Source organism: Tachyglossus aculeatus, chromosome 22 (genome assembly GCF_015852505.1).
Source record: "Tachyglossus aculeatus isolate mTacAcu1 chromosome 22, mTacAcu1.pri, whole genome shotgun sequence".
Taxonomy (NCBI): Eukaryota; Metazoa; Chordata; class Mammalia; order Monotremata; family Tachyglossidae; genus Tachyglossus; species Tachyglossus aculeatus.
In genome coordinates this window covers 35,763,517-35,788,788 of record NC_052087.1, presented here as the reverse complement: position 1 = coordinate 35,788,788, position 25,272 = coordinate 35,763,517, and the positions used below count along the sequence as shown (strand labels likewise).

General features: G+C 44.0%; 1 protein-coding gene across 1 annotated transcript; it reads right to left on the bottom strand.

The window, feature by feature from the left end:
• Nucleotides 1-8,973: 8,973 nt before the first annotated feature.
• On the bottom strand, nucleotides 8,974-10,809 carry SDHAF2 (succinate dehydrogenase complex assembly factor 2). The gene is given in 4 exon segments (XM_038764475.1): nucleotides 8,974-9,326; nucleotides 10,346-10,455; nucleotides 10,585-10,688; nucleotides 10,690-10,809. Coding segments are annotated over 4 exon segments (438 nt in total). The 5' UTR covers nucleotides 10,783-10,809; the 3' UTR covers nucleotides 8,974-9,195.
• Between the last annotated feature and the right edge of the window lie 14,463 nt (nucleotides 10,810-25,272).

Below are 25,272 nucleotides of genomic sequence, written 5' to 3'. Positions count from 1 at the left end.
AGCGTGGCTCAGTGGAAAGAGCCCGGGCTTTGGAGTCAGGGGTCATGGGTTCGAATCCTGACTCCACCACATGTCTGCTGTGTGAACTTGGGCAAGTCACTTAACTTCTCTGGGCCTCAGTTACCTCATCTGTAAAATGGGGATTAAGACTGTGAGCCCCACATGGGACAACCTGATCACCCTGTATCCTCCCCAGTGCTTAGAACAGTGGTTTGCACATAGTAAGCGCTTAACAAATGCCAATCATTATTATTATTATTATTATGTGACTTGTCCAAGGTCACACAGCTGACAAGAGGCAGAGCCGAGATTAGAACCCACGACCTCTGGCTCCTCAGCCTGGGCTCTTTCCACTGAGCCACACTGCTTCTCTGGTTATGCCTATTAGGTGTGGGCCGTTAGCCCTAACTCTAGCCCCCACCATCCTCCCCCACCCCAACCTGGCCTGAGCAGAGCTCTATCCTGGGCTGACCTCAGAGTACGGACTAGCGTTCAGTGGCTCCCGAAAGCACTGATCTTGATTGCAGGAAACAGTTTGCAATTATCATTAAGCGGGCCCCATCTGGATTTGCACCAAAATTGGATTCTTCCCTGAAAATTCACTTTCACAAAAACACACTTGCTCCATGTAGATTTGCCTACTGAGGTTCCTGCGGTATGGGGTTTTATTTGCTGTGGCATCCTAGTCTTGAGCAAAACACCGAAGGAGCTGCCCTCTCTGCTGTAAAGAACCCGTCACTAAAGCCATCACCTTGGTGTGAGGGCCATCCATCGCGTAGGCAAGAGAGGAAACCTGATCCAGCCCAGAAGTTCTACTCACCCCAAATGTATATACCAGGCGTGAAATAGCAAACCCAAGACAGCTTTTGTGATATACCTTAGAGGTCAAAGAACATGGAATTAGGAAGGAAAGAAGGGCCAGAGAGGGTTCTTAGACCAGAAGGACCTCGAAAGCAAAATGTTTTAGGGGCCCTTTTACATCCTGCCTCTGGCCTAGAATGCCCTCCCTCCTCATATCTAACAGACAATTCCTCTTATTAAAGGCACTTATTGAAGGCACATCTCCCCTAAGCCCTCCTTTGCCCTTCTCCCACTCCCTTCTGTTCATTACCCCCTCACAGCCCCTCAGCACTTACGTACATACCTGCAATTTTATTTATTTATATTAATATTTGTCTCCTCCTCTAGATGGTAAGCTCATTACGAGCAGGGAATGTCTCCCAAGTGCTTAGTAATAATAATTATAATTATGATATTTATTAAGTGCTTGCTATGTGCCAGGCACTGTAATAAGCGCTGGGGTGGATACAAGCCAATCGGGTTGAACACAGTCCCCGTCCCGCGTGGGGCTTGAAGTCTTAATCCCCATACAGTCCCCGTCCCAGGTGGGGCTTGAAGGCTCAATCCCCATTTTCCAGATGAGGGAACTGAGGCCCAGAGAAGTGAAGTGACTTGCCCAAGGCCGCACAGCAGACAAGTGGCAGAGCCGGGATTAGAACCCAGGCACGTGCGTTATCGACTAGGTCAGGCTGCTTCCCCGCCAAATCAATCAATCAACCAATCAGTCGTATTTATTGAGCACTTACTGTGTGCAGAGCACTGTACTAAGCGCTTGGGAAGTACAAGTTGGCAACATAAAGAGACGGTCCCTACCCAACAGTGGGCTCACAGTCTAGAAGACCAGAAAACCACTCCAACCCGCTGGGGAATTCTCTGACCCAAAATCAGCCCATTGCAAAACCACCAGGTCTCAAACCAGCAGGTAGACCAGCAGGGCCTAGATAGTCCCCCCAGATGCTGTTCTTTAAATAATAATAATAATAATAATAATAATAATAATAATAATAATAATTGTTAAGCTCTTACTATGTGCAAAGCACTGTTCTAACTGATAGGCCATTGATAATCATGGCATGGGGTGGGCCTTTCCTGGAAGATGCTGTTTAGACATTTCCCTGGCCTGAAATGAAAACTAAAATGACTGAAGATCTGATAAGAGGAACAGAACACACTTCACTGACTTGGGTTGCATTTCAAGCAGGTGACCAACACTTTTACTTAAACTGGATTCAAATAATTAACAGGCAAAACATTTGAAACTGGGTGGAGAATCAGAACAAGGCTAATGAACAATGATCACTCAAAGTGAAAGGGGTAAGCTTGTGTTTGGCCCTGTTCTTTAAGTATGTGGCTGCCACTTAATAAATGCTAATAAAAACATCACTAATGTTGGCCTACTTTTCTTTAATGCCTAATAAAAGGGAAGAGTTGTCTACAGAGCACTTCCCACCAAGACTGCGATGCCATCTTTCACTTCCAAAGGTAATTTTACCCTTTAGGAAAAGATCATGGACCTCACCGGTGAACGTAACATACGGAGGAGTCATAAGCCAAAGATTTCAAAGGTAGAGTAATGGTATATACTTCCTCCCAACCGATTGATCGGATATCTACACCACGGAACAAAGATATACAGTATACATACTAAATTATTTCTCTACATACTAAATTATTTCAGTGTATTTAAAAAAATGTAAAAGAAAAGGTGCTATCTTAGCGTGATGGGACTTTAACTGAACCTCGATCTCGCCTACCTCATCGCCGACCTCTTGCCCACATCCTACCTCTGGCCTGGAACATCCTTCCTCCTCAAATCTGACAATTATTCTCTCCTCCCCTTCATAGCCCTACTGAAGGTATCATCTCCGAGAGGCCTTCCCTAAGCCCTCCTTTCCTCTTCTCCCACTCCCATCTTTATCTCCCTGACCTGCTCCCTTTATTCATTCCTTCCCCCGGCCCCACTGCATTTATCTGTAATTTATCGATTTATGTCTGCCACCCCCTCTAGACTGCAAGCTCTTGTGGACAGGGAATATGTGTTTATTGTTATATTGTACTCTCCCAAGAGCATAGTACAGCTCTCTGTACACAGTAAGCGTTCAATAAATATGATTGAATGAATGGATGAATGAATTCTACTGGTCTGCTATGCACCTTTCTTACAGACCTCATCTCATTTCTCATCTCTTATTACAGCTTTTACACCCATCTCCAGGGTCTGGTTCTCTCAGATCTGCAATGATTCTCTGACCTGGTCCGCCTTCCACTTCTGTAGACTCTGCTGGATCGCCAATCACAAAAGTCAGTGTTTGGAGAGATAAGGTTAAAACAAAGACTGACCAGGGCCAGCCCCTGTGGCAGAATGGTTGTTTATTTTCAGAGGTGATGAAGTGGCAGATTGCAAGAGGCTAATAGCTCTTTGGGAGTACTTGGGCCTCCTCCCAGGATAGGAAGGGAAGAGGATGGGAAATGTTTTCTCATTGGTTCTGGCCTGCTGGCTGCCGGGATCCCATGTCAGCGTCTGTAAGTGTCAGTGTTTTTGAGAACCCAGGTGGCTCTGTTATCCCCAAATTAAATTATATTAAGTTGTTTTACTATTAGTTTTTATTTATTATTAGTAGTAGTAATAATAATAGAAATGATGATAGTAATTGTGGTACTTGTTAAGTGCTTACTATGTGTCACGCACTGTACTAAGCACTGGAGTACATACAGGATAATCAGGTCCTACATGGGGCTCTCAGTCTAATTAGGAGGGAGAACAGGTATTGAATCATTCGTTCATTCATTCATTCAATCATATTTATTGAGCACTTACTGTCACTGAGGCCCAGGGAAGTGAAGCGACTCACCCCAGGTCACCCAGCTGACGGTTGACGGAGGTGGGATTTGAACCCCTGACCTCTGACTCCAAAGCCCGGGCTCTTTCCACTGAGCCACGCTGCTTCCCCTATGTACTTATGTACATATATGTAATTTATTTATTTGTATCCGTGTCCGTCTCCCCCACTCTAGACCGTAAGCTCGTGGTGGGCAGGGAATGCGTCTGCATTGCACTCTCCCGAGCGCTTAGTACAGTGCTCTGCATGCAGTACGTACTCAATAAAGACGATTGAATGAATGAACATTCTATTTATTTTGTTAATGATGTGCATCTAGCTTTATTTCTATTTATTGTGATGACTTTGTTTTGATGTCTGCTCCCCCTTCTAGACTGTGAGTCCACTGTTGGGTAAGGGTAAGGACTGTTGGGTTGGGTAAGGACCGTCTCCATATGTTGCCAACTTGTACTTTCCAAGTGCTTAGTACAGTGCTCTGCACACAGTAAGCGCTCAATAAATACAATTGAATGAATGAATGTACTAAGCGCTTGGGAGGTACAAGTCGGCAACATATAGAGACAGTCCCTACCCAACAACGCGCTCACAGTCTAGAAGGGGGAGACAAACAACAAAAACAAAACATGTAGACAGGTGTCAGAGTCGTCAGAACAAATAGAAAAACTCGGTTTCCATTCATTCATTCATTCAATCGTATTTATTGAGTGCTTACTGTGTGCAAAGCACTGTACTAAGCGCTTGGGAAGTACAAGTTGGCAACCGAGCAGTCTCTCCCAGGGAACTGAGGCACAGGGAAGTAACTTTGCCAAGATCACACAGCAGAAAGGTGGTCAGGTAGAGATTAGAACTCAGGTCCTCTGACTCCCAGTGCCTGTGCTGTTTCTGCTTTTGATGAAAAATAAGCAGTGGAAGGGAAAATGGTTCAAAAACAGTTGAAATAGTAGAGGATTTCTATCACGCAAAGGTGAAATACTGGAAGATTATGGAAGAACAACAAAAACCTTATAATGGCTAGAACTTGACGTCAACTTCGTTTGTTTTTCTTGAATTTTTTGACACCTTATGCCAAACAATTTGAACTTACCAGTTTGTAGTGAAAAATGAATTTTTAAAAGTTGCAATTGACCCCTCTTCTTTTTCTGTTTTCTCCATAGCTGCTATTGAATTTTAATGCCTGTATTACTGACAGCACTCTCTCACTAGAAAATTACAGTGGAAAATTAACCTTGTCTTAAGCACTTTCCTTTCCTTTGAAGTATTTTGACTGACTTCAATAAAGTGATTATAGCCCATTTCAAATTGGCAGATACAATGGTAGATTTGTTTAACATCTGTGTTAGCACAAAGTAAGTTACTCATCCTTCCCTCCCTCCTCAGTGACTTTTGCTGACTTCTCTTTGGCCTCCCATCCCCTAACTGTGGGGTCCCTCGAAGCTCAATTCTGGGTCCCCTTCTATTTTCCATTTTCACCCACCCGCTTGGAGAATTAATTCACTCCCATCTCTACTGCCAGCTATGATCCCCAAATCTACCTCTTCAGCCCTAACCTCGCTCCTCTGCAGACTCACATTTCCTCCTATCTTCAGGACATTTCTACTTGGATGTCATCATCATCATCAATCATTAATCGTATTTATTGAGCGCTTACTGTATGCAGAGCACTGTACTAAGCGCTTGGGAAGTCCAAGTTGGCAACATCTAGAGACAGTCCCTACCCACCAGTGGGCTCACAGTCTAAAAGGGGGAGACAGAGAACAAAACCAAACATACTAACAAAATAAAATAGATATGTACAAGTAAAATAAATAGAGTAATAAATATGTACAAACATATATACGTCAATCGTATTTAGTGAGCGCTTACTGTGTGCTGAGCACTGCTTGGGAAGTACAAGTCGGCAACAAGTACAAGCCCGGGGTCACCGGTTCAAATCCCGGCCCTGCCGATTGGAGAAGCAGCATGGCTCGGTGGAAAGAGCCCGGGCTTTGGAGTCAGAGGTCCTGGGTTCGAGTCCTGGCCCCGCCACATGTCTGCTGTGTGACCGTGGGCAAGTCACATCAATCAATGTCCCACTAATGTCCCACTAACAGTTAATGTCCCACTAACACCTCAAACTTATCACATCCAAAACAGAACTCTTCCTCTTCCTACTCAAATCCTGTCCTCCCTCCAACTTTCCCACTGCCATAATCAGCACGACCATCCTGTCTCACATGCCTGCAATCTTGGTATTATCCTGGACTCCCGTCTCTCATTCAACCTACGTATTCCATCTACACCAAATCCTGTCCGTTCTTCCTTTGCATCTCTAAGATCCACCTCTTCCTCTCCATTCAAGAGGATGAGCAGCGTGGCTCAGTGGGAAAGAGCCCGGGCTTTGGAGTCAGAGGTCATGGGTTCAAATCCCGGCTCCACCACTTGTCAGCTGTGTGACTTTGGGCAAGTCACTTAACTTCTCTGTGCCTCAGTTCCCTCATCTGTAAAATGGGGATGAAGACTGTGAGCCCCACGTGGGACAACCTCATCACCTTGTATCCCCCCAGCGCTTAGAACAGTGCTTTGCACATAGTAAGCGCTTAATAAATGCCATTATTATTATTATTATTATTATTCAAACTGCTACCATGCTGATCCAAGCACTTATTACATCCCACCTCCACCACTGCATCAGCCTTCTCCCTGACCTCCCTGCTGCGTCTCTCCCCTCGCCAATACATAATTCACTCCGCTGCCCGGATCATTTTTCTCAAGAATTTGTTCAGTCCACGTCTCCCCATTCCCTAAAAACTTCCGATGGCTGCCGATCCACCACATCAAATAGAAACTCCTTACCACTGGCTTTAAGGCACTCAACTGCTATTCCCCCTCTTAAACTTCCTTACATTTCACGCCTCTAATGCCGATCTACTCAGTGCCCTACTGTCCTGCCACTGATCTCTTCATTTATTCATTCAGTCAATTGTATTTATTGAGCGCTTACTGTGTGCAGAGCACTGTACCAAGCGCTAGGGAAGTACAAGTTGGCAACATATAGAGATGGTCCCTACCCAACAACGGGCTCACAGTCTAGCCAATGTCCTCCTTCTGGTCTAGAACTCCTTTCCCTCTTATTCAGCAGACCACCCTCAAAGCCCTCGTAAAATCATATCTCCAAGAGGCCGTCCTTGATAAGGCCCTTATTTCTCCTATTCACACTCTCCTCTGTGCCAACTATGCCCTTGGATCAGTACCCCTTAAGCATTTGATATTCACCCCATCCCCAGCCCTAAAGCCCTTCCAGCACTTAGAACAGTGCTTTGCACATAGTAAGTGCTTAACAAATACCATTATTATTATTAATAATTAATTTTAATGTCTGATTCCCTCTCTAGACGGTGAGCTCTTTGTGGGCAGGGAACATTTCTACCAACTCTACTGTATTGTTCTCCACCAGGTAACTAGTACCTAGGTAACTAGTACTAGTACAGTGTTTTGCACACAGTAAATGCTCAATAAATAGGCATGTCACTCCCCTCCTGATAAATCTTCAGTGGTTGCCTATCAACCTTCGCATGAAGCAAAAACTCCTCACTCTCGATTTCAGAGCTCTTCATCCCCTCGCCCCTGCCTACCTCACCTCCCTTCTGTCCTTCTCCAGCCCAGCCCGCACCCTCCGCTCCTCTGCCGCCGCTAACCTCCTCACTGGGCCTCATTCTCGCCCGTCCCGCCGTCGACCCCCGGCCCATGTCCTTCCCCTGGCCCGGAATGCCCTCCCTCCACACATCTGCCAAGCCGGCTCTCTTCCTCCCTTCAAAGCCCTACTGAGAGCTCACCTCTTCCAGGAGGCCTTCCCAGACTGAGCCCCCTCTTTCCTATGCTCCTCCTCCCTCTGCCCTACCTCCTTCCCCTCCCCAAAACACTTCTGCATATTTGTACATATTTATTATTCTATTTTATTAATATGTATATAGCTATAATTTTTATTTATCTATTCTGATGGTATTGACACCTGTCTACTTGTTTTGTTCTGTTGTCTGTCTCCCCCTTCTAGACTGTGAGCCCGCTGTTGGGTAGGGACTGCCTCTATCTAAAATAGAAATGTACTTTCCAAGCGCTTAGTACAGTACTCTGCACACACTAAGCACTCAATAAATACGACTGAATGAATACAATTGAACACTCATTACATTCCATGGATTGATTGACTGATACTAACATATGTACACAAAAAAAACCTAATTCAAAATGTTTTATTGGTTCACGATTACACTGCTATTTGGTCATATAACTAAATTGGGCTTTTAGGCAGTTTTTACTTATACTGTTTAGGTAAATTTTTTGGTTCTGGGAAACGCATTAATACACCTAACATTATTTCCTAAGGGAAAGTCTGCTTTATTTAATGCTCTTTCAAAGAATATTCTTATTCTCCTAGAACCAGCTAACCGCGGCCTAGCAGTACAGAGATTATTACTTCTCAAGACCAGGCCGTAACTTGGTATAATGCTCCTGTTCAGATTGATAAATTTGCCTTATAACATCAGATACGGTTAGATTCCAGGAAATTCCATGTTATTTAGCCTAATTTAATAATAGGAACACTGGTTTATAATGACCCAAATTTCCTGGGCCCTTCAGTGTCATTAAGTTAGACTATGATTTGTCATACAAATTACACCGTTAACTGAAACTGCCATCATAACTTTCAGGCCAAACTGCTCAAAGCATGCAAAAATTTTCAGCAACAGCTGAAACCTTTCTGATAACACATCCAAAAGTTTAGGCTAAACGCAGAAGCCACAGGAAATGAATTCTGGAAGGCAGGACGCTAACCCAGGCTGGGATTTGCACACTAAATTAAGTCCAGCATCTCAACTCCTCTGCAAAAAAGCCATCTTGCTCCATCAGTGAGGTAGCCAAAAACCCAGTTCAATACCCTCAACCAAGCGTTTGGATTAGTGGATCCTGACTAACCCTCACCTTTGGCCTCTATTCTATGATCTCTTTATAAGGTTCTTCAGGCCTGGACACTTAGATCTGCCTTTCTCCAAGGCTAGAGACGGGAATTCCATTAAAACAGACCCTTGGGCTGGATGGGAATTATTTTCCAGGAGTACATGCTTTTCAGCTGATTTTCTCCCTAGTTCCACCTCTGATTTAAAGGACACCTACTTGGGGCCTCTTTCCTAGCGACGTGCTGATTTTGTTTCACTCCTTGTTGGGACTGTCCTCCGGTGACTCATAAGTGCCATCGGAGAAAGAAACCAAGTCAGGAAATGGACTCCATGACAAACCACCACCGAGACTCTGGGAGGTAAGACACAAGGAATCGTTTTATAAGGAACCACACTTCACTTTTAGTGTCACGCTCTGGGAAATGGGACTTCCAACTGGGAGGACTGTCTGATATTTTGGCTGGGTGAATGGAACTGAGACAGAGAGACGGTACTGCCTACGAGGAGCAGGGAACCATAACCAGGGGCCACTGGGAAGCCCTCGAGGCCCAGTGGCTACGATGACATGCCCATAAGGGAGCTTAATGTGACTTTTCAAAGAGATACTCCAGATCTGGGGCCCGCAGTCTCTGCTCCTTGTTTTTGTTCTTGGCGAAGTCCCTCAGCAGGTCCATGACTTCGTTTTCAAATATCTCCGGGGCAGGCTTGGCTTCTAGAAGGAGAGGAAAAGGGAACAGAGAGAATGTGATGTACTACTCATGACTCATTTCTCCAAGGTGCCTCAGGGCTCTCAACTGGGCCGCTGCAATTAAAACTTTGACTTTACAATTGCCATTGATTTTAAGGGGCTCTAAGAGCTTGAGAAATCTCTTTACCCTCTCCCTACAGCAGGCTCAACTCTAGTCACAACCATTCCTTCCACCCCGCCCCACGCTCGGAGTGGGGGGCCGACCCATGGCCCGTCTTTTATCTCGACCAGCGCCAGAGATAAAAGGGAGGAATACACTCCTCTTGACACACTTTAACTTGTACAGCCAGAAATGCTTTAACCGTCAGGCCAACTGGGCCCAAACCCAGAATCCAATCTCATCAAAGGAGCCTAGGGCAGCTGACCGAACGGCACCCCTGTTGGCTCCCGGCCCATCCTAACTTTGCTACACTCCTGGTCGAATCCACAAATACCCTAGAAATACCAGGGAAGGTGGAGCCTGAATGGAACTATATTCTGAGAGAACTCTGGGAAGGGGACCCTAGGGTTTCCCCTGTTCAAACCCCACCAAAAGCCTTGAATATTGGCAAGCTTGGGGCAGGGCAGACTGAAGGAGAGGGTCGCCGGACTTTAGTTTTACATCACAAGATTACGGATGACCCTCAAACAGGCCCTTGTTCAAACCCTAACCCTTGTGTCCATCGGCATTTACTCTCAAGAGCTTAGAACAGTGCTCTGCACACAGTAAGTGCTCAATAAACATGACCCATTAAAATGCAATTTAAAAAAAAATCATACTGCAAAGCCTGAATCGATCCTACCCTCCAGGGGAGAATGATTGAAGATCCGTCAGCTAATTTGGGGCATTCTCTCCAACCCTCTCACGATTAACTCTAGGTCAGTGCTTTTATGGACCCTACAGTAACAGCAACAAGAAAAATTCTCTCTGGTCAAAAAAACCAGCAGACTAAAATCGGCCCCAAGGGACTCCAGCCCCAGAGTTATCCACCACCCCACAATACCTGTGGCCCAGTAATAAATATCCCAGTCATTACTGGGCTCATTGATCAGCCGGTCATAGAGGTTCAGTTGTCTCTCCGTCATGTGCTGCAGATTTTCCTTGGCGAAGAGGCTAAATGAGGAAAGGACAGAAAACATGGATGAATGATGGGGTCATGGGGAAAGGAAGAGTTCTCTGGCAACAGAAGAGGAGGGTACCCACTGATTCTGAACTAAAGCTGATGAGGGGAACAAAGTCTACCTGAGCAGGATGCAGTTTTCCAACATGCCCCTCTTTCTGCTCTCATAGAGCAAGCGGGCTCGCTTGGTCTCCAGTGACTCGTCGGTTCGCTCCTGCCACGGGGGGTAAAGGGATTTCAAGCATGTCCTTCTGGGAATCTGCCGGGCTGTTGCCCCGATAGGAACGTCTGGGAGGCGGACCTCGGAAGAAGGAAGGCATGAGAGCCTGTCTGGACAAGGCACAGGTCTGTAACAAATAAGGTCGCACTGAGTCCAATCCATTTTAAATCCGTAGATGACCAAGAAAAATCCCACGGTTTCAGCAAGACACGCCAGTCACACACAGGTTGTATACGAGCATGGGTTGGCACATGGGAAAATGTTTAAACTGCAATCCCTCCCCTAATATCCCTATTTGTGCAGTCACTCTCCCACCTGCTTTGGCTACTTTTTTTTGTTAAATGGTACTTAAGTGCTTACGAACTGCCGGGCACTGTTCTAAGCGGTGGGGTAGATACAAGGTAATCTTAACTCCTATTTTACTCAGATGAGGTGACTGAGGCATAGAGAAGTTAAGCTACATGCCCGAGGTCACACAGCAGACAAGTGGCGAGGCTGCGATTAAAGCCCAGGTCCTTCTGACTCCAAGGCTCGTGCTCTAACCATTAATAATAATAATAATAATGGCATTTATTAAGCGCTTACTATGTGCAAAGCACTGTTCTAAGCGCTGGGGGGATACAAGGTGATCAGGTTGTCCCACGGGGGGCTCACAGTCTTCATCCCCATTTTACAGATGAGGTAACTGAGGTGCAGAGAAGTGAAGTGACTTTTTTTTTTTTAATGGCATTTATTAAGCGCTTACTATGTGCAAAGCACTGTTCTAAGCGCTGGGGGGATACAAAGTGATCAGGTTGTCCCACGGGGGGCTCACAGTCTCAATCCCCATTTTACAGATGAGGGAACTGAGGCCCAGAGAAGTGAAGTGACTTGCCCAACGTCACCCAGCTGACAATTAGAGGAGCCGGGATTTGAACCCGTGAGCTCTGACTCCAAAGCCCGGGCTCTTTCCACTGAGCCACGCTGCTTCCCACCAGTGGTACTAAAAAGTCTGGGCAGAAGTGACAGCAATGGGTTCTAGCGGCACCAGACCAGCGAGGTATGGCCGGAACTTTAGCTGGACACTAACGGCCTACAACAAGTACCAGAAATCCCTGAAACTTGCTAGGCCAGTCTGCCTGGTAAGCCAGCCCCCAGGACGGTTGACGGTTGCCACTTGGGCTTGTGTCAGCAGGGCTCATATGATTTCTAGGACCTCTTGTGTGGCCGCTACTAATCAATCACATCTATTCCTCTATTCTACTCCTCAAAAATCTCCAGTGGCTACCAATCAACCTACGCATCAGGCAGAAACTCCTCACCCTGGGCTTCCAGGCTGTCCATCCCCTCGCCCCCTCCTACCTCACCTCCTTTCTTTCCTTCTCCAGCCCAGCCCGCACCCTCCGCTCTTCTGCCGCTCACCTCCTCACCGTGCCTCATTCTCGCCTGTCCCGCCGTCGACCCCCGGCCCACGTCCTCCCCCTAGCCTGGAATGCCCTTCCTCCACACATCTGCCAAGCTAGCTCTCTTCCTCACTTCAAGGCCCTACTGAGAGTTCACCTCCTCCAGGAGGCCTTCCCACACTCAGCTCCCTCCTCCCCCTCTCCATCCCCCGCCGCCTTACCTCCTTCCCTTCCCCACAGCACCTGTATATATGTTTGTACATATTTATTACTCTATTTATTTATTTTACTTGTACATATTTATTCTACGTATTTTATTCTGTTAATATGTTTTGTTTTGTTGTCTGTCTCCCCCTTCTAGACTGTGAACCCACTGTTGGGTAGGGACCGTCTCTATATGTTGCCAACTTGTACTTCCCAAGTGCTTAGTACAGTGCTCTGCATACAGTAAGCGTTCAATAAATACAACTGAATGAATCTATAATAATAATAATAATGGCATTTGTTAAGCGCTTACTATGTGCAAAGCACTGTTCTAAGCGCTTGGGGGGGGTGGATACAAGGTGATCAGGTTGTCCCGCATGGGGCTCACAGTCATAATCCCCATTTTACAGATGAGGTAACTGAGGTTCAGAGAAGTTAAGTGACTTGCCCAAGGTCACACAGCAGACATGTGGCGGAGCGTTATTCGAACCCATGACCTCTGACTCCAAAGCCCGGGCTCTTTCCACTGAGCCACGCTGTTTCTCTATGAGCACTTACTATGTGCAGAGCACTGTACTGCGTGCTTGGGAGAGTACGACTTAACAGATTTGGTAGACATGTTCCCTGCTCACAAGTACCTTACAGTCTAGAGGAAGCAGCGTGGCTCAGTGGAAAGAGCCTGGGCTTTGGAGTCAGAGTTCATGGGTTCGAATCCCGGCTCCACCGACTGTCAGCTGTGTGACTTTGGGCAAGTCACTTCACTTCTCTGGGCCTCAGTTACCTCATCTGTAAAATGGGGATTAAGATTGTGAGCCCCTCCCGTGGGACAACCTGATCACCTTGTAACCTCCCCAGGGCTTAGAACAGTGCTTTGCACATTGTAAGTGCTTAATAGATGCCATTATCATCATCATTATTATTATTAGAGGGTCTTCACCATCCAAGTTCTCTGATCCCATCTTCAATTCTCTCCCCATTTCTTCCAAATTCTCTCCTCATTTTCCCCTGGTCAGGAGAGACATCCAATAAAGCTAGTCACCTTTAACTTCCCTTTGCCATTAAATCTCTTGTTCCTTGGAGCGGCCGCCTTCGACATTTCTAACACTTAGTCTCTCTGACATAAAGCTTCGTTATCACCGCTATATGTCCACTCTGTGCAATGTGCTCTGAAGTCACTCCTTCCCCTAGAAATGGCCTAGTGAAAATAGTGCAGAACTGGGAGTTGGAGGCTGTAGGTTCCAATCCTGGCTCTGCCGCTTGCCTGCTGTGTGACTTTGGGCAAGTCTCCTAACTTCTCTGGGCCTCATTTGTAAAATGGAGATTAGCCAACTGTACTCCCTCCCCGTTATGCTGTGAGTCCCCTGTGGAACAGGGACTGCGTCTGACCAGATTATCTTGTAGTAATAATAATAATTATGGTATTTAAGCGCTTACTGTGTGCCAAGCACTGTTCTAAGCGCTATGGCAGATACAAGGTAATCAGATTGTCCCACATGGGGCTCACGGTCTTAATCCCCATTTTACAGATGAGGGAATTGAGGCACAGAGAAGCTAAGTGGCTGCCCAAGGTCACACAGCAGACAAGTGGCGGGACCGGGATTAGAACTCACGTCCTCTCAAGCCCATGCTCCTTCAACTAAGCCATGCTTGTACCTAGCCCAGTGCTTAGCACCTAGTAGACACTTTACATGTGAAACAATTATAATTATGTTGGCAACATTCTCTCTCCAACACATTTCAACTGATAATAGCGCCATTTATTCAGCATCCCCTTTCCAGAAATAAAAATGTTTTACCACTATGTATGGAGGTGGTAATGGTATCTAAGGATTATTTACCTCATTTTACAGGGGGAAAAACTGCAAAATCACTTGCCCATTGTCAGGCAGAGGAACTCAAGCTTCCTGGTCTCCCAACAGTCCACAGCCTTTTCCGATGCCTTAAACACTGCAATTCCAAACTCCCTCATCTATATTTTCCTATTCTGAATTGTTAATCCCGGCTCCGCCACTTATCAGCTGTGTGATTTGGGGCAAGTCACTTAACTTCTCCGTGCCTCCATTGCCTCATCTGTAAAATGGGGATTAAGACTGTGAGCCCCACGTGGGACAACCTGATTACCTTATATCTCCCCCAGTGCTTAGAACAGTGCTTGGCACATAGTAAGCACTTAACAAATACCATCATAATTATTATTATCACCCCATGGGTGGCATTTATTGAGCACCTCTGGTGTTTAGAGCACTGAATTATGTGCTTGAGAACAAAAGCGAAAGAGACATGATCCCTGTCCTGGAGTAACTAATATACTTAACTTCTTTCCTCTGATGAGCAGGCCAGATTTTATGCCTTTGTCTTCCCTCTGAGAAGAGGCTTAAACTCAGAATTTTTTTCCTGAAGATTAGGTACCTTTTTCCCTCACTGTGGGCAGGGAATGTGTCTGTTTATTGTTATATTATCTTGTAATTATCTTATTATAATAATTATTATATTATTAATCATTGTAGTGTTATAATTTATTATTAAAATATTATTATTATATTACTACAATTATTGATAATTGATAATCAATTATTATAATAATGATAGCATTTGTTAAGCGCTTACTACGTGCAAGGCACTGTTCTAAGCACTGGGGGGATACAAGGTGATCAGGCTGTCCCACGTGGGGCTCACCGTCTTAATCCTCATTTTACAGATGATGTAACTGAGGCTCAGAGAAGTTAGGTGACTTGCCCAAGGTCACACAGCAGACATGTGGCGGAGCCAGGATTCAAACCCATGACCTCTAACTTCAAAGCCCGGGGTCTTTCCAGTCTTTTAGACTGTGAGCCCACTGTTGGGTAGGGACTGTCTCTATATGTTGCCAATTTGTACTTCCCAAGCGCTTAGTACAGTGCTCTGCACATAGTAAGCGCTCAATAAATACGATTGATTGATTGATTGATTTTCACTGAGCCATGGTGCTGTCCCACGTGATTAGCACATTACTCTGCACACAGTAAGAGCTCAATAAATACAATGGACTGACTGTAAACTCACTGTGAACAGGGGTTAGTCTACCAAATCTACTGTACTATACCCTCCTGAGCACTTAGTAAAGTACTCTGATGATGGTATTTGTTAAGCACTTACTACGCGCCAAGCACTGTTCTAAGTGTTGGGGTAAACAAAAGATAATCATGTTGGACGTGGTCCCTGTCTCCTCAACCCCCTCCAGTCTGGCTTCCGTCCCCTTCCGTCCCCTTCATTCCACGGAAACTGCCCTCTCAAAGGTCACCAATGACCTCCTGCTTGCCAAATCCAACGGCTCATACTCTGTCCTAATCCTCCTCGACCTCTCAGCTGCCTTTGACACTGTGGACCACCCCCTTCTCCTCAACACGCTATCTGACCTTGGCTTCACAGACTCCGTCCTCTCCTGGTTCTCCTCTTATCTCTCCGGTCGTTCTTTCTCAGTCTCTTTTGCAGGCTCCTCCTCCCCCTCCCATCCTCTTACTGTGGGGGTACCCCAAGGTTCAGTGCTTGGTGCCCTTCTGTTCTCGATCTACACGCACTCCCTTGGTGACCTCATTCGCTCCCACGGCTTCAACTATCATCTCTACGCTGATGACACCCAGATCTCCATCTCTGCCCCTGCTCTCTCCCCCTCCCTCCAGGCTCGCATCTCCTCCTGCCTTCAGGACATCTCCATCTGGATGTCCGCCCGCCACCTAAAGCTCAACATGTCGAAGACTGAGCTCCTTGTCTTCCCTCCCAAACCTTGTCCTCTCCCTGACTTTCCCATCTCTGTTGACGGCACTACCATCCTTCCCGTCTCACAAGCCCGCAACCTTGGTGTCATCCTCGACTCCGCTCTCTCATTCACCCCTCACATCCAAGCCGTAACCAAAACCTGCCGGTCTCAGCTCCGCAACATTGCCAAGATCCGCCCTTTCCTCTCCATCCAAACCGCTACCCTGCTAATCTGGACTACTGCACTAGCCTTCTCTCTGATCTCCCATCCTCGTGTCTCTCTCCACTTCAATCCATACTTCATGCTGCTGCCCGGATTATCTTTGTCCAGAAACGCTCTGGACATATTACTCCCCTCCTCAAAAACCTCCAATGGCTACCGATCAATCTGCGCATCAAGCAGAAACTCCTCACCCTGGGCTTCAAGGCTGTCCATCCCCTCGCCCCCTCCTACCTCACCTCCCTTCTCTCCTTCTACTGCCCAGCCCGCACCCTCCGCTCCTCCACCGCTAATCTCCTCACTGTACCTCGCTGTCTCCTGTCCCGCCATCGACCCCCGGCCCACGTCATCCCCCGGGCCTGGAATGCCCTCCCTCTGCCCATGCGCCAAGCTAGCTCTCTTCCTCCCTTCAAGGCCCTGCTGAGAGCTCACCTCCTCCAGGAGGCCTTCCCAGACTGAGCCCCATCTTTCCTCTCCCCCTCGTCCCCCTCTCCATCCCCCCGTCTTACCTCCTTCCCTTCCCCACAGCACCTGTATATATGTATATATGGTTGTACATATTTATTACTCTATTTATTTATTTATTTATTTATTTATTTTACTTGTACATTTCTATCCTACTTATTTTATTTTGTTGGTATGTTTGGTTCTGTTCTCTGTCTCCCCCTTTTAGACTGTGAGCCCACTGTTGGGTAGGGACTGTCTCTATGTGATGCCAATTTGTACTTCCCAAGCGCTTAGTACAGTGCTCTGCACATAGTAAGCGCTCAATAAATACGATTGATTGATTGATTGATTGATTGGGCCTCACTGTTCAAAAAGCCGGGAGGCCTGGTACTGAATCCCCATTTTACAGAAAACAAAACTGAGGCTGAATTTTTTTGTTTTTTTTTCCAATGGTATTTTGTTAATAATAATAATAATAATGATGATGGTATTTAAGCGCTTACTAGGTGCAAAGCACTGTTCTAAACGCTGGGGGATACAAGGTGATCAGGCTGTCCCACGTGGGGTTCACAATCTTAATCCCCATTTTACAGATGAGGGAACCGAGGCACAGAGAAGTTAAGTGACTTGCCCAAAGTCACACAGCCGATAGATGGCAGGGTCAGGATTAGAACCCATGACCTCCGACTCCCAAGCCTATGCTCTTTCCACTGAGCCACGCTCCTTCTCTAAGCTAAGTGTTTACTATGTGCCGGGCACTGTACTAAGTGCTGGACATAGGATAATCAGGTTGGAGACAGTCCCTGTCCCACATGGGGCTCACAATCTAAACGGGATTTAATCCCCAAAACTGAGGCACAGAGAAGCTGAGTGACTTGCCCATGGTCACACAGCAGACAAATGGCGGGGACGGGATTAGAACCCAGGCCCTCTGGCTCGCAGGCCGGTGCTCTTTCCACAGAGTCACAGTGAAATTAAGGGACTCACCCAAGGTCAAAGAGCATGCTAGTGTAGATTTGAGACCCCCACACAATGAGTGCTCAATAAATTCCTTTGATTCACTCAAGAAGCATCGTGGCTTAGTGGAAAGATCCCGGGCTCGGGAGTCAGAAGGTCATGGGCTCTAATCCCGGCTCCCCCACAGCTGCTATGTGACCTTGGGCAACTCACTTCACGTCTCTGGGCCTCAGTTACCTCATCTGTAAAAGGGGGATTAATGACTGTGAGCCCCACGTGGGGCAACCTGATTACCTTGTATCAACACCAGTGCTTGGCACATAGTAAGAGCTTAACAAGTACCATCATTATTATTCAACCGTATTAACTGAGTGCTTACTGTGTGCAAAGCACTGTGCTAAGAGAAGCAGCGAAGCAGAGAAGCAGCGTGGCTTAATGGAAAGAGCCCGGGTTTGGGAGTCAGAGGTCGTGGGTTCTAATCCCGGCTTCGTCACTTGTCAGCTGTGTGATTTTGGGCAAGTCACTTCACTCCTTTGGGCCTCAGTTCCCTCACCTGGAAAATGGGGATGAAGACTGTGAGCCCCACATGGGACAACCCGATTACCTTGCATCTCCCCCAGCGCTTAGAACAGTGCTTGGCACATACTTAGCGCTTATCAAATGCCATCATCACCATCAACCCCTTCCTCTACGGCCCGGCCTCAGCCCTCGCCCTCCTTTCATTCATTCAATCGTATTTATTGAGCGCTTACTGTGTGCACAGCACTGGGCTAAGTGCTTGGGAAGTACAAATCGGCAACATATAGAGGTAGATACAAGGTAATCAGGTTGTCCCATGTGGGGCTCACAGTCTTAATCCCCATATCCAACCTGATTATTTTGTATCTACCCCCAGTGCTTAGTACAGTGCCTGGGTCGTAGTAAGGGCTTAACAAATATTCATTCATTCATTCAAGTCGTATTTATTGAGCACTTACAGCTTGCAGAGCACTGTACTAAGCACTTGGGAAGTAAAAGTCGGCAACATATAGAAACGGTCCCTACCCTACAACGGGCTCACAGTCTAGAAGTGGGGAGACAGACAACAAAACAAGTAGACGGGCGTCAGTACCATCAGAATAAATAGTCCAGTGGTCTGCACACAGCAAGCGCTCAATAAATACGATTGAATGAAACAGAATTATTGCTATTGACATTCAATCCTATTTATTGAGTGCTTACTGTTTTCAGAGAACTGGACTAAGCGCTTGGGAAGTTCAAGTCGGCAACATCTAGAGATGGTCCCTACCCAACAACGGGCTCACAGCCTAGAAGGGGGAGACGGACAACAAAACAAGTAGGCAGGTGTCAATACATCAGAGTAGATACATACAATTTTAGATATATACTCATCGTTAATAGAGTGATAAATATGTACAAATATACACAAGTGCTGTGGGGAGAGGAGGGGGTAGGGCGGGGGGGGATGGGGAGGAGGAGAGGAAAAGGGGGGGGCTCAGTCTTGGAAGGCCTCCTGGAAGAGGTGAGCTCTCATTCATTCATTCAATTATATTTATTGAGAACTTACTGTGTGCAGAGCACTGTACTAAGCGCTTGGGAAGGACAAGTTGGCAACGTGGAGAGACGGTCCCTACCCAACAACAGGCTTGTGAGGTTAATGGTGGCAGAGGAGCGGAGGGTGCGGGCTGGGCTGGAGATGGACAGAAGGGAGGGGAGGGAGGAGGGGGCGAGGGGATGTACAGCCTGGAAGCAGCGTGGCTCAGTGGAAAGAGCCCGGGCTCTGGAGTCAGAGGTTGTGGGTTCAAATCCGGACTCTGCCACTTGTCAGCTGTGTGACTTTGGGCATGTCACTTCACTTCTCTGAGCTCAGTGACCTCATCTGTAAAATGGGGATGAAGACTGTGAGCCCCCCGTGGGACAACCTGATCACCTTATAACCTCCCCAGCGCTTAGAACAGTGCTTTGCACTTAGTAAGCGCTTAACAAATACCATCATCATTACTATTATTGTTATTGGGGCAAGTCACTTCATTCATATTTATTGAGCGCTTACTGTGTGCAAAGCACTGTACTGAGCGCTTGGGAAGTACAAGTTGGCAACATAGAGAGACGGTCCCTACCCAACAGTGGGCTCACAGTCTAGAAGGGGGAGACAGACAAACAAAACATATTAACAAAATAAAATAAATGGAATAAATATGTACAAGTAAATAGAATAATAAATATGTACAAACATATACACATATATACGGGTGCTGTGGGGAGGGGAAGGAAGTAAGGCGGGGGGAGGGGGAGGAGGCGGAGAGGAAGGAGGGGGCTCAGTCTGGGAAGGCCTCCTGAAGGAGGTGAATTTCACTTCTCTGGGCCTCAGTTCCCTTATCAGGAAAATGGGGAATAACAATAACAATGATAACATTTATTAAGCGCTTACTATGTGCAAAGCACTGTTCTAAGCACTGGGGAGATACAGGGTGATCAGGTTGTCCCATGTGGGGCTCACAGTCAATCAATCAATCGTATTTATTGAGTGCTTACTATGTGCAGAGCACTGTACTAAGCGCTTGGGAAGTACAAATTGGCATCACATAGAGACAGTCCCTACCCAACAGTGGGCTCACAGTCTAAAAGGGGGAGACAGAGAACAGAACCAAACATACCAACAAAATAAAATAAATTATTTTATTTATTAAAATAAATCTTTTAATAAATAAAAAGAAAGTCTTAATCCCCATTTTCCAGATGAGGGAACTAAGGCCCAGAGAAGTGAAGTGACTTGCCCAAAGTCACACAGCTGACAAGTGGCAGAGCTGGAATTTGAACCCATGACCTCTGACTCCAAAGCCCGGGCTCTTAGAAGAGAGCGCTCTTATAGAGAAGCAGCGTGGCTCAGTGGAAAGAGCCCGGGCTTGGGGGCCAGAGGTCGTGGATTCTAATCCCGGCCCCGCCACTTGTCAGCTTTGTGACCTCGGGCAAGTCACTTCACTTCTCTGGGCCTCAGTTACCTCATCTGAAAAATGGGGATTCAGACTGTGAGCCCCATGTGGGACAACTTGATCACGTTGTATCCCCCCCCACCAGAGCTTAGAACAGTGCTCTGCACATAGTAAGCGCTTAACAAATGCCATCATCATTATTATTATTATTAAGTCTGTGTGCCCCCCGTGGGACAATTTGATTACGCTATATCCACCCCAGCGCTTAGAACAGTGCTTTGCAGGTGGTAAGCGCTAAATAAATGTCATTCTTATTCTAAGAGAAGCAGCATGGCTCAGTGGAAAGAGCACGGGCTTTGGAGTCAGAGGTCATGGGTTCAAATCCCAGCTCCGCAAACTGTCAGCTGTGTGATTTTGGGCAAGTCACTTCACTTCTCTGGGCCTCAGTTACCTCATCTGTAAAATGGGGATTAAGACTGTGAGCCCCACATGGGACAACTTGATCACCTTGTAACCTCCCCCACCCCCAGGCGCTTAGAACAGTGCTCTGCACATAGTAAGCGCTTAACAAATGCCATCATTATTATTCATTCATCAATCTTATTTATTCATTCATTCAATCGTATTTATTGAGCACTTACTGTGTGCAGAGCACTGTACTAAGCACTTGGGAAGTACAAATTGGCAACATTCATTCATTCAATAGTATTTATTGAGCGCTTACTATGTGCAGAGCACTGTACTAAGCGCTTGGGAAGTACAAGTTGGCAACATATAGAGACGGTCCCTACCCAACAGTGGGCTCACAGTCTAGATGTCTATAGGCTTCTATAGTCTATAATAATAATTATTATTAAGTCTGTGTGCCCCCCATGGGACAACTTGATTACCCTGTATCTAGCCCAGAGCTTAGAAAAGTGCTTTGCACATGGTAAGCGCTTATAGTCTATAGTCAGTCTATAATCATAATAATTATTGTTATTATTATATAATTATATTGTATAATTATTATTGTTATTATTATAAGTCTGTGCTTTGCACATGGTAAGCTCTTATAGTCTACAGTCACAGTTTATAATAATACTAATTATTGTTATCATATTATATAATAATAATTATTATTATTATCATTATAAGTCTGTGCTTTGCACATGGTAAGTGCTTATAGTCTAGTCACAGCCCACCATAATTATTGTTAATATTATAAGTCTGTGTGCCCCCCATGGGACAACTTGATTACCCTGTATCTACCCCAGCACTTAGAACAATGCTTTGCACATGATAAGTGCTTATAGTCTGTAGTCACAGGCTATAATAATAATTACTGTTATTGTTATAAGTCTGTGCTTTGCACATTGTAAGCGCTTACAGTCTATAGTCACAGTCTATAATAATAATTATTATTGTTATTATAAGTCTGTGCTTTGCGCATGGTAAGCACTTATAGTCTATAGTCACAGTTTATAATAATAATTATTATTGTTATTTTTATATTATATATATAATAATCATTGTTATTATTATAAGTCTGTGCTTTGCACATGGTAAGCGCTTATAGTCTACAGTCACAGTCTATCATAATTATTGTTATTATTACAAGTCTGTGTGCCCCCCGTGGGACAACTTGATTACCCTGTATCCACCCCAGCACTTAGAACAGTGCTTTGCACATAGTAAGCGCATATAGTCTAGTCACAGTCTATAATAATAATTATTGTTATTATTATATAATCATATCATATATTTATAATAATAATTATTGTTGTTATTATATAATCATCTTATATAATTATAATTATTATTATTATTATAAGTCTGTGCTTTGCACATGGTAAGCGCTTATAGTCTGTAGTCACAGTTTATAATAATAATTATTGTTATTATTATATAATTATATTATATAATTATAATAATAATTTATATTATTATAAGTCTGTGCTTTGCATATGGTAAGCGCTTATAGTCTACAGTCACAGTCTATCATAATTATTGTTATTATTATAAGTCTGTGTGCCCCCGTGGGACAAGTTGATTACCCTGTATCCACCCCAGCGCTTAGAACAGTGCTTTGCACATGGTAAGCCTGTATAGTCTATAGCCACAGTCTATAATAATAATAATTATTATTGTTATAGGTCTGTGCTTTGCACATGGTAAGCGCTTATAGTCTATAGTTACAGTCTATAATAATAATTATTGTTATTATTATATAATCATATATAATTATAATAATTATTATTGTTATTATTATAAGTCTGTGCTTTGCACATGGTAAGCGGTTATAGTGTATAGTCACAGTCTATAATAATTATTATTGTTATTATTATATAATCACATAAAATTATTATAATTACTATTGTTATTATAATAATTGTTATTATTATAACTGTGCTTTGCACATGTTGAGTGCTTATAGTCTATAGTTACAGCTTATAATAATGATTGTTATTGTTATTATTATGTAATTATATTATATAATAATTATTATTGTTATTATTAAATAATTATATTATTTGATAATTATTGTTATTATTATAAGTATGTGCTTTGCACATGATAAGCGCTCATAGTCTAGTCACAGCCTATCATAATTATTGTTATTATCGTGGGACAACTTGATTACCCTGTATCCACCCCAGCGCTTAGAACAGTGCTTTGCACATGGTAAGCGCTTATAGTGTATAGTCACAGTCTCTAATAATGATAATTATTGTTATTATTATAAGTCTGTGCGCCCCCCGTGGGACAACTTGATTACCCTGTATCCACCCTAGCGCTTAGAACAGTGCTTTGCACATGGTAACAGCTTAAAGTCTATAGCCACAGTCTATACTAATAATTATTATTGTTATTGTTATAAGTCTGTGCTTTGCACATGGCAAGCGCTTACAGCCTATAGCCACAGTCCATAGTAATAATAATTGTTGTTATTATATTATTATATTGTACAATTATAATAATTATTACCGTTATTATTATAAGCCTGTGCTTTGCACATGGTAAGCGCTTATAGTCTATAGTCACAGTTTATAATAATAATTATTATTGTTATTATTATAAGTCTGTGTGCCTCCCGTGAGACAACTTGATTACCCTGTATCCACCCTAGCACTTAGAACAGTGCTTTGCACATGGTAACAGCTTAAAGTCTATAGCCACAGTCTATACTAATAATCATTATTGTTATTGCTATAAGTCTGTGCTTTGCACATGGCAAGCGCTTAGTCTATAGCCACAGTCCATAGTAATAATAATTGTTGTTATTATCATATAATTATATTGTACAACTATAACAATTATTACTGTTATTATTATAAGTCTGTGCTTTGCACATGGTAAGCACTTATAGTCTATAGTCACAGTTTATAATAATAATTATTATTGTTATTATTATATGTCTGGGTGCCCCCCGTGGGACAACTTGATTACCCTGTATCCACCCCAGCGCTTAGAACAGTGCTTTGCACATGGTAACAGCTTAAAGTCTATAGCCACAGTCTCTACTAATAATTATTATTGTTATTGTTATAAGTCTGTGCTTTGCACATGGCAAGCGCTTATAGTCTCAGTCTATAATAATAATTCGTATTACTATATAATTATAATTATGTTGTATAATAACAATTATTATTGTTATTACTACAAGTCTGCTTTGCACATGGTAAGCGTTTACAGTCTATATTCACAGTTTATAATAATTATTATTGTTATTATATAACCATATTATATAATAACTGCTATTATTATAAGTCTGTGCGTTTATAGTCTATATTCACAGTTTATAATAATTATTATTGTTATTATTGTATAATCATATTATATAATAACTGCTGTTATTATAAGTCTGTGCTTTGCACATGGTAAGCGCTTATAGTCTATAGTCACAGTCTTTCATAATTATTGTTATTATTGTAAGTCTGCGCGCCCCCCGTGGGACAACTTGATTACCCTGTATCCACCCCAGCGCTTAGAACAGTGCCCCGCACATGGTAACAGCTTAAAGTCTACAGCCACAGTCTCTACTAATAATTATTATTATTGTTATTGTTATAAGTCTGTGCTTTGCACATGGCAGCGCTTATAGTCTATAGTCACAGTCTATAATAATAATAATTGGTATTACTATATAATTATAATTATGTTGTATAATAATGATTATTGTTATTACTACAAGTCTGCTTTGCACATGGTAAGCATTTATAGTCTATATTCACAGTTTATAATAATTATTATTGTTATTGTATAACCATATTATATAATAATAACTGCTATTATTATAAGTCTGTGCGTTTATAGTCTATATTCACAGTTTATAATTATTATTGTTATTATATAATCACATTATATAATAATAACTGCTGTTATTATAAGTCTGTGCTTTGCACATGGTAAGCACTTATAGTCTATAGTCAGTCTTTCATAATTATTGTTATTATTATAAGTCTGCGTGGCCCCCGTGGGACAACTTGAATACCCTGTATCCACCCCAGCGCTTAGAACAGTGCTTTGCACATGGTAACAGCTTAAAGTCTATAGCCACAGTCTATACTAATAATTATTACTGTTATTGTTATAAGTCTGTGCTTTGCACATGGCAAGCGCTTACAGTCTATGGTCACAGTCTATAATAATAATTGGTATTACTATACAATTATAATTATGTTGTATAATAATGATTATTATTGTTATTACTACAAGTCTGCTTTGCACAT